General features: G+C 43.7%; 1 protein-coding gene across 2 annotated transcripts; it reads left to right on the top strand.

Annotated features, from left to right (window-relative positions):
- The first annotated feature begins 2,567 nt into the window (after positions 1-2,567).
- LOC106606414 (putative L-aspartate dehydrogenase) lies at positions 2,568-9,514 on the top strand. Of its 2 annotated transcripts, XM_045719795.1 has the most exons (8): positions 2,568-2,663; positions 3,121-3,180; positions 4,323-4,467; positions 4,549-4,633; positions 5,050-5,199; positions 8,257-8,480; positions 8,982-9,121; positions 9,224-9,514. In XM_045719795.1, exons 2-8 carry the CDS (start codon positions 3,126-3,128, stop codon positions 9,259-9,261), a joined length of 837 nt encoding a protein of 278 aa, XP_045575751.1. In that variant the 5' UTR covers positions 2,568-2,663; positions 3,121-3,125; the 3' UTR covers positions 9,262-9,514. The 2 variants fall into 2 exon arrangements, with proteins under 2 accessions (XP_045575751.1, XP_045575752.1); XM_045719796.1 differs by lacking the exon at positions 5,050-5,199.
- The last annotated feature ends 1,042 nt before the right edge of the window (positions 9,515-10,556 follow it).

The following is a 10,556-nucleotide window of genomic DNA, read 5'->3' as shown; positions in this document are numbered from 1 at the left end:
ATTTTTGTCATTTAGCAGACGCTCTTATCCAGAGCGACTTACAGTAGTGAATGCATACATTTCATACATTTTTTTTTTCTGTGCTGCCCCCCCCGTGGGAACCGAACCCACAACCCTGGCGTTGCAAACACCATGCTCTACCAACTGAGCTACAGGGAAGGCTAACTACTCACAACAGCAATACCATCGCCTTTAACAAATCTTAGTTCAGTCACCAGTTTAAGTTGAGAGTGGGGGTATCCATGGCATTTTCCAATTATGTTCCTATTTTACAAGTCAAAAAAATGGAGAACCTTTCATAATGTTGCCAAACAAAGACTCAACAAACTTACCTGAGACTCCCTGTCTCTGCCAGTCTGTCCCTGCATATCTGTCCCCAACTCTGCTGTCTGTGTGCCATCTGTTGCCTGCTCTGCCTAATGACATCATTGTGAAACATTTCCATTAGAATTTCATTTCTTTCTTCTGAACATTTTATCAACTAGTCTTTGAGATATTAGGCTACTAGGGTTCTTACTTTGCGTTTTGGTGTACTGAAAAATACTCTGATGTCCGTCTTTTATTTTTCTGCCATTTTTCTACCTGGCTGGCTGGCTACACACACACACAGTGTGTAGGTTATTTACAGTAGGAGATGGGCTTCTATCATCTTATCTTTTATCATTCTATTTGGGCTTCGATCTAAAAGGTAGCTAGCAAATGTGAAACGGATTAAAATGACAAGAGTTGACAGCTGTATGAGTTCACCATTTACACAACATATGCTGCAACCTTTTGTAATTTTAATAGTTTGTTTCATATTGGCTGGCTTCCAACAATAGCTGAATTTGCAAAGCTAGCGAGCACCAATTCAGTTTCAGTGGTGTTTGCTATAATCTTTGCTACCCGGGTTAAATAAAATAAATAAATAAAAGTTCCCTTGCGACAATTTAGCTTTTGCAACGAGACCATTAAATATATTTAAGACAATGGTAGAAGAGAGTGTAGTTCTGTTCAGTTTGGACTTCAGTTTATCGCTAACCTTATCACAGGGACTTTGAAGCACTAACTTACATCATCTGCATGCTGATCTCAGAATAAATTGACGATAGCAAAGATTCCATCTTTGACGAGGCCACATAAATGGAATAGGTACTAGCTTGCTTAATAGTTAATATTTGCGCGCTAGCTCTGCATATTCAGCTAGTGTGTGTGCGCGATTGACTGGATTAACCTCACGTCAGTTACGTTCATTGAGTGCCTTTCAGACAGTGGCTACGACCCCTCTGTTACCTTGCCAGTGGATCAAACCATTGTGAGGAAAAGGGTGGGGGGGTCGCAATCTTTTGAAACTTAAAAACGCGCTATTAAGTGTCTATAATCAGCACAATTGCTTTCATTGCGTATTATTAATATTATTTAAATTACATAGTTATGTTTCAGTGATATATTGGGGGGGACAAATCATATTTTTCCCAGGATGGGGGGGGGGTCGTGTCCCCCCCCGTGTCCCCCGCGATTTCCGCCCCTGGACACAACACTGTGGAACGTTCAGATATTTAGAAAATATATATTATATAGAACAAATATGCTAGCCTGGGTGCCAGTCTGTCTCGGCTGTACTGCCAATTCCTAATGGAATTTAGTAGGCAAAAGTGCCATCAGATTTGGGACCAGGCTACAAATATGTCCCTCTGACATGCAGAATAAGGACTTGTGTCAGTAGCCAATGTCAGACAGCATGGCTATTACCTTGGGGACAGTCCTACAACAATCCCTGTACAATATACAATCTCTATCAGTATCTCATCAAAACCATTCTTCTCATTGTCTCCTGCCTCAAGGTTGTAAATAAAGACAAGTATTAGTTGGTATGTGATACTTTTTGAGGAATAGAGCGACTCACTCTACTTAAAGTGTATCTATCCACAACTGCATGCAAGTCACCAGCAGTACTTAGTTTGTCCACACAGTGGCAGTAGATACATTCAGTCATACCAACACTAAGGGTTCGAACCCTAGTTCTATGAACGATAGTGAACCTGTAGTGAACCCAGAACCCTACCACCAAGAGGGTCAACTGGCCTTTCGGGTCAGGTGATCTAAGAGCAGAATAGGACATTAACTAGCAGGACGCTGGTATGACGTCACACACAGACAATGTTGTAATAGTACTCATTTGATGCTTCTACGACTGTGTTGCCACTGGAGGCAGCATGTGAGGTAGGCTACTGTGTACATTGTACTGTGTACATTACATTGTCCCACATTCAGTTGTAATCACTTCCGTGTGTGGCGCAGCTCATAGGCTTTGCTGTGTCCATTACAAGACCAACAGAAATTTTGTTGATAAAAATATAGATAAAATCCATCAAATATATTATCAGTCAGATAACGGCAGTATAGTTATGATTTGGTTTGTCCATAATCTATGACTTGTTCAGGTAGTTTCCTTTCACTGCCAGCTCTTCCTTTCACGGCTGCTAAACTTTGTGAAAATGTGTGGGTTCAAACAAAACAAACAACAATTTCACTGATACAGGGACTAATAATTAACATATTCTCTCAGAGTCGAACTTTGACCCCTACCTTTCCCACAATCCTCTGAGAAGGGGTGTCAGTTGGAATGTAGATTGCGAAGGAGAAGGTTTGGAGAGAAAGAGAGCAGGGAGAGGAATTCACCGGTGAGTAGCAGTAAACGTTGTTAAAAGGAGAGTTTTGAGGACCACCAGAGTAGATAGGGTCTAGGTACTAAGAGAAGGCCTTGAAAAGATGAAGAGCTGAGAGAGAGAGAGAGAGAGAGAGAGAGAGAGAGAGAGAATAGAAACAATGATAAAGCTGTAAATAATACAATAGCTGGTGGCCCAATGAGAGAAGGAAGTACTGTATAAATCTATAGTGAGGCTCTGACCTGGAAAGGAAGTGAGGATGGTCAGGTGCCCAGCCTCCTAACAACCTGACCCCTGGCAATCAATCCTTGGCCGGGTCAGAGGGGTCATGGATAGTTTGAAGAGCCAGTCTCTCTGGCACCATGGGGAGGTGGGTGGAGTGAGGTGTGAGATCATGAGAGAAGGAGAGCACCATTGGCAGTGGGAATTATCAACTCATATACTTGTCTTCTCTTGTCTTCTTTCTCACCAGGAACCATGACTGACAAGTTGCCAGTGATGAGAATTGGAGTTGTGGGTTATGGACATTTAGGTCAGTGCTGTATTCCCCTGTCTTCCTCCTCTCTTCCTCCATCCTCACCACATCTCATATGTTCTCACTGTGGAATGGATTCATTTATTAAATGTAGTTTTACAGGGAAAATGCACATTCATCAACATTACTATAAAAGTGCCAGTTTTAGCTTGCCGGCTAGTTTTCAGCTGCAGTCCCTGGGTTGATTGTTGTGGTCAGTCTGTGTCAGTAGGTCCCATCTTCGTAAATCCTACCACTTCACAACAGGGTCATTCATTTACAGGCCCTCAAGGGCCTAAGTACTGCTGGGTTTCTTCTCTATCTGATTGTTAATTGATGAACTAAAATACTGATTGGGCGGGAGTTCACCAGGTTCATGTTCTGTGCTTCTACACCTGCATTGCTTGCTGTTTGGGGTTTTAGGCTGGGTTTCTGTACAGCACTTTGAGATATCAGCTGATGTAAGAAGGGCTATATAAATACATTTGATTTGATTTGATTTTATCTACAGACGTAGGATCTTAATTTGAGCCAGTTTGCTACAGCAGGAAAAGAATCCTGCAGCAACAGGAAATGTGCATTATTATGTGGATTATTATTAAAGGACATTTTTGTGGGGGGTGCTACATTTTTATGTTAGGGAAAATCAAGTCTGAAATTTCAGAGTGGAAATTACAAACTTCAGAAGACTTTTTAAAACTGAAATACACTAGAAGTTGTCCTGCAACAGGGTGATCAAATTTAGATCCTACATCTGTACCTACTGGTATTCATAATGTTGATTGTATATTTATGATAGGCCTTTTGTTGTGTTCATGGTTTTCAGTTTGTATTGCCTACTACTGTATGTAGTAGTCAATACTACATAATAATGTCCGGAACGGAGCAAATGGAATGGCATCGAACACCTGGAAACCATGTTTTATATGCTTGTTACCAATCCACTAATATCGCTCCAGTCATTACCACAAGACTGTTCTCCCCAATTAAGGTGCCACCAACATCCTGTGATTACACAGCCAGCCCAATTCTGATATTCCTTTCACCAATTGGTCTTTTGACCAATCAGATCAGCTCTTTGCCAGTAATTGGACAACATATGAGAATTGTTCTGCCTGTGTAAACACTGCCAATTAAACTTGAAGTTGTTGAACTTCCAGGGCAGTACCTTGTGGAGCGGCTCCAGAGAGAAGGGGCCCAGGTGGGCCTGACACTGGTCTTTGTGTGGAACAGAAACACTGACAAACTCAGAGAATCAGTGGCTGAGGAGCTGATTCTACACAACCTCCCAGACTTTACAGACAGGTAGAGAGCCACGTCACACACACACTGTAATGTGTGTTATGTCATGTGCACAAGTAACGTGTGTGTGTGTGTGTGTTCTAGGGGTGCTGATGTGATTGTGGAGGTGTGTCATCCCAAAATTGTAAAAGACTTTGGAGTCCAATTCCTCTCTAAGGCCCATTTTCTGGTAAGATCTCTCTCTCTCTCTCTCTGTTTCTATTTTCTAGTAAGATCCCTCTCTCTCTCTGTTTCCATTTTTTGGTAAGATCCCTCTCTCTCTCTCTCTCTCTCTCTCTGTTTCCATTTTCTTGTAAGATCTCGCTCTCTGTTTCTAAAAACATCTAAATTAACACTTTAGAGCATCATCTCTTATTGAACATTCTTTAGCTAGTATGGATAACCTGGCAAAACACCTGGAATAACACCTGGCATAACACCTGGCATAACATGCCTATATAAATAAATACTAACAGTATATGCTAATGACAACAGGATAAAAGGAGGATTTCCCTCACACACCAATCTGAAACACGTCAAGTTCCAATACGGAGGTAGTCCTTGAAAAGATTGTGGTCCCTCCCTCTCTGTCTGCCTCTGTTTTAGGTGGGCTCTCCTTCAGCCCTCTCAGACCCACAGCTGAACCAGGAACTGCGCCAGGCTGCAGAGCATCATGGGAGGACCCTATATGTCCCCAGTGGTGCATTGTGGGGAGGCCAGGATATCCTGAGACTCAATGATAGTGGATCTTTAAAGGTGCAGGGAAGGAGGGAGGAGGAAAGAGGACTTAACAAGTAAAATATGTTCATTTATAAGGGATAGCATAGTTAATAGTTAAGTTGGTTACGTTATGTAGATAGTTAAGTTAATATAGACTGCTCAAAAAAATAAAGGGAACACTTAAACAACACAATGTAACTCCAAGTCAATCACACTTCTGTGAAATCAAACTGTCCACTTAGGAAGCAACACTGATTGACAATAAATTTCACATGCTGTTGTGCAAATGGAATAGACAACAGGTGGAAATTATAGGCAATTAGCAAGACACCCCCAATAAAGAAGTGGTTCTGCAGGTGCGGACCACAGACCACTTCTCAGTTCCTATGCTTCCTGGCTGATGTTTTGGTCACTTTTGAATGCTGGCGGTGCTTTCACTCTAGTGGTAGCATGAGACGGAGTCTACAACCCACAAAAGTGGCTCAGGTAGTGCAGCTCATCCAGGATGGCACATCAATGCGAGCTGTGGCAAGAAGGTTTGCTGTGTCTGTCAGCGTAGTGTCCAGAGCATGGAGGCGCTACCAGGAGACAGGCCAGTACATCAGGAGACGTGGAGGAGGCCGTAGGAGGGCAACAACCCAGCAGCAGGACCGCTACCTCCGCCTTTGTGCAAGGAGGAGCAGGAGAAGCACTGCCAGAGCCCTGCAAAATGACCTCCAGCAGGCCACAAATGTACATGTGTCTGCTCAAACGGTCAGAAACAGACTCCATGAGGGTGGTATGAGGGCCCGACGTCCACAGGTGGGGGTTGTGCTTACAGCCCAACACCGTGCAGGACATTTGGCATTTGCCAGAGAACACCAAGATTGGCAAATTCGCCACTGGCGCCCTGTGCTCTTCACAGATGAAAGCAGGTTCACACTGAGCACGTGACAGTGTCTGGAGACTCCGTGGAGAACGTTCTGCTGCCTGCAACATCCTCCAGTATGACCGGTTTGGCGGTGGGTCAGTCATGGTGTGGGGTGGCATTTCTTTGGGGGGCCGCACAGCCCTCCATGTGCTCGCCAGAGGTAGCCTGACTGCCATTAGGTACCGAGATGAGATCCTCAGACCCCTTATGAGACCATATGCTGGTGCGGTTGGCCCTGGGTTCCTCCTAATGCAAGACAATGCTAGACCTCATGTGGCTGGAGTGTGTCAGCAGTTCCTGCAAGAGGAAGGCATTGATGCTATGGACTGGCCCGCAAGTTCCCCAGACCTGAATCCAATTGAGCACATCTGGGACATCATGTCTCGCTCCATCCACCAACGCCACGTTGCACCACAGACTGTCCAGGAGTTGGCGGATGCTTTAGTCCAGGTCTGGGAGGAGATCCCTCAGGAGACCATTCGCCACCTCATCAGGAGCATGCCCAGGCGTTGTAGGGAGGTCATACAGGCACGTGGAGGCCACACACACTACTGAGCCTCATTTTGACTTGTTTTAAGGACATTACATCAAAGTTGGATCAGCCTGTAGTGTGGTTTTCCACTTTAATTCTGAGTGTGACTCCAAATCCAGACCTCCATGGGTTGATAAATTGGATTTCCATTGATTATTTTTGTGTGATTTTGTTGTCAGCACATTCAACTATGTAAAGAAAAAAGTATTTAATAAGATTATTTCTTTCATTCAGATCTAGGATGTGTTGTTTAAGTGTTCCCTTTATTTTTTTGAGCAGTATATAAGAGTTAGTATAAGAGAATGTGTAGACCTCATTAATATGAGATTAAATTCAGATTGTTATTAAAGGTGAAGAAGGTCATAGTTCTCTATTTCTAATCTTCTGAAATGTCATAGTAGAGCATGCAGAATGGTTGTACTGGACAGAATGCTGTTTCATAGAGCATGCAGAATGGTTGTACTGGACAGAATGCTGTTACATAGAGCGTGCAGAATGGTTGTACTGGACAGAATGCTGTTACATAGAGCATGCAGAATGGTTGTACTGGACAGAATGCTGTTACATAGAGCGTGCAGAATGGTTGTACTGGACAGAATGCTGTTACATAGAGCATGCAGAATGGTTGTACTGGACAGAATGCTGTTACATAGAGCGTGCAGAATGGTTGTACTGGACAGAATGCTGTTACATAGAGCATGCAGAATGGTTGTACTGGACAGAATGCTGTTACATAGAGCATGCAGAATGGTTGTACTGGACAGAATGCTGTTACATAGAGCATGCAGAATGGTTGTACTGGACAGAATGCTGTTACATAGAGCGTGCAGAATGGTTGTACTGGACAGAATGCTGTTACATAGAGCGTGCAGAATGGTTGTACTGGACAGAATGCTGTTACATAGAGTGTGCAGAATGGTTGTACTGGACAGAATGCTGTTACATAGAGCGTGCAGAATGGTTGTACTGGACAGAATGCTGTTACATAGAGCGTGCAGAATGGTTGTACTGGACAGAATGCTGTTACATAGAGCATGCAGAATGGTTGTACTGGACAGAATGCTGTTACATAGAGCATGCAGAATGGTTGTACTGGACAGAATGCTGTTACATAGAGTGTGCAGAATGGTTGTACTGGACAGAATGCTGTTACATAGAGCGTGCAGAATGGTGTACTGGACAGAATGCTGTTACATAGAGCATGCAGAATGGTTGTACTAGACAGAATGCTGTTACATAGAGCGTGCAGAATGGTTGTACTGGACTGAATGCTGTTACATAGAGCATGCAGAATGGTTGTACTGGACAGAATGCTGTTACATAGAGCGTGCAGAATGGTGTACTGGACAGAATGCTGTTACATAGAGTGTGCAGAATGGTTGTACTGGACAGAATGCATTTTCCCAAAACCCCTACAAAAACGCCATTCATTTCCCCATAGACTTTGTCCAACGAACCATGGTGGAGTTAGTTCCTACAAAAAGACCCCATTACTATTGCTCTCTATTCCCTTAGTATAGCTTTAAATCTTAGAGTTTCTGTTGTATTACTGGTGTACAAAACACACGTTTTCTAAATCCCTCCTCTGCCTCTGTTTCTCTCCTCTTTCTTTCCTAACCTCACGCCCCCTCCTCTCGTTTTTTGCTTGAAGGCACTGTTCATCCGGATGTCCAAGCACCCGTCATGTTTCCGTCTGACAGGAGACGTGCTGTCTGATTGGACAGAGGATGAGGGGAGGCGGGTCTTATTCAGTGGCTCGGTGGCAGAGCTCTGTCCCGTCGCCCCTAACAACGTCAACACCATGGCGGCAGCGGCCATTGCAGCGGGGACCCTGGGATTCGCTGGCGTCCAGGGGGAGATTGTGTCGGATACGGCGTAAGCAAAGCTTCTTAAATAACACAAGATAGTTCAGAGTGCGCTTTTACAATGGGAATCACTGTAACACTATGGGCAGAACAAGCAAGGAGGTGGGCTTGTTCTGCCCATACTGTTACAAAATACCTGCTGGCACGTTTCAGCATGTATTTACATAGCCTCTTTCAATTAAGGAACCCCCACTCTCTGAAGCACAGCTGTGCAAGAACTTCCTTCACCCCCAAACTTCTACACAGCATCATTGTTTAGAAAGGTTGGCACTGATTCAAGTTTACCAAACTTAAACTAGGGCTAATAAGTCTTGCTAACAAGGCCAAGGCATTGGCCCGCTATGTCATAGTCACACAACAGCTTCTCTCCCTCTCCTAGACTAAGTGATAACCCTGATGTGGAGGTGAAGGTTACTGGTGCCAATGGCTTCTCTCCCTCTCCTAGACTAAGTGATTACCATGTGGTGGAGGTGGAGGTTACTGGTGCCAATGGCTTCTCTCCCTCTCCTAGACTAAGTGATTACCATGTGGTGGAGGTGGAGGTTACTGGTGCCAATGGCTTCACAGTGAATACAGTGAGGAGGAACCCAGCCAAACTGGGAGCTGTAACTGGGAGTGCCACCTACAACTCCTTCTGGAGCAGCTTACTGGGTGGGTTCTGCTGTAGAAGGGTGTGTGTGTGTAGCATGAATCAGTGTGAGAACATGAAGGGTTGTCTAACATCCGGTCCATCCTCTCCTTTTCTTCTCTCAGTGTGTAAGGGACATGGTGGCCGGGTTTACTTGTGCTGAAGAGGGAGGGATTTCAGAAGACAATTCCCTCTACCAACCAAACATTCACAACACTATGGTACTGAAACACACACTACACAACACTATGGTACTGAAACACACACTACACAACACTATGGTACTGAAACACACACTACACAACACTATGGTACTGAAACACACACTACACAACACTATGGTACTGAAACACACACTACACAACACTATGGTACTGAAACACACACTACACAACACTATGGTACTGAAACACACACTACACAACACTATGGTACTGAAACACACACTACACAACACTATGGTACTGAAACACACACTACACAACATTATGGTACTGAAACACACACTACACAACACTATGGTACTGAAACACACACTACACAACACTATGGTACTGAAACACACACTACACAACACTATGGTACTGAAACACACTACACAACACTATGGTACTGAAACACACACTACACAACATTATGGTACTGAAACACACACTACACAACACTATGGTACTGAAACACACACTACACAACACTATGGTACTGAAACACAACAGTACTGAAACACACTACACAACACTATGGTACTGAAACACACTACACAACACTATGGTAATGAAACACACACTACACAACACAACGGTACTGAAACACACACTACACAACACTATGGTACTGAAACACACACTACACAACACTATGGTACTGAAACACACACTACACAACACTATGGTACTGAAACACACACTACACAACACTATGGTACTGAAACACACACTACACAACACTATGGTACTGAAACACACTACACAACACTATGGTACTGAAACACACACTACACAACACTATGGTACTGAAACACACACTACACAACACTATGGTACTGAAACACACACTACACAACATTATGGTACTGAAACACACACTACACAACACTATGGTACTGAAACACACACTACACAACACTATGGTACTGAAACACAGCAGTACTGAAACACACTACACAACACTATGGTACTGAAACACACTACACAACACTATGGTACTGAAACACACACTACACAACACTATGGTACTGAAACACACACTACACAACATTATGGTACTGAAACACAACAGTACTGAAACACACTACACAACACTATGGTACTGAAACACACACTACACAACACTATGGTACTGAAACACACACTACACAACACAATGGTACTGAACAGTCTGCAGTGGCTGCGTCTGTAGTTACTGATCATGTGAGCAAAGTTTAGCTTGCTTCATATATGGTGTGACTGTATCAGGGTT

This window comes from Salmo salar, chromosome ssa06 (genome assembly GCF_905237065.1).
Source record: "Salmo salar chromosome ssa06, Ssal_v3.1, whole genome shotgun sequence".
NCBI classification, from domain to species: Eukaryota; Metazoa; Chordata; class Actinopteri; order Salmoniformes; family Salmonidae; genus Salmo; species Salmo salar.
This window is presented reverse-complemented; position numbering and strand designations above follow the sequence as displayed.

Excerpts from the sequence above, each read along its gene's own strand:
- LOC106606414 (XM_045719795.1), top strand. The coding sequence starts at position 3,126 with ATGACTGACAAGTTGCCAGTGATGAGAATTGGAGTTGTGGGTTATGGA. Across the intron at positions 4,468-4,548 it reads CTCCCAGACTTTACAGACAG|GGGTGCTGATGTGATTGTGG; the intron begins GTAGAGAGCCAC and ends TGTGTGTTCTAG. Across the intron at positions 9,122-9,223 it reads CTTCTGGAGCAGCTTACTGG|TGTGTAAGGGACATGGTGGC; the intron begins GTGGGTTCTGCT and ends TTCTTCTCTCAG.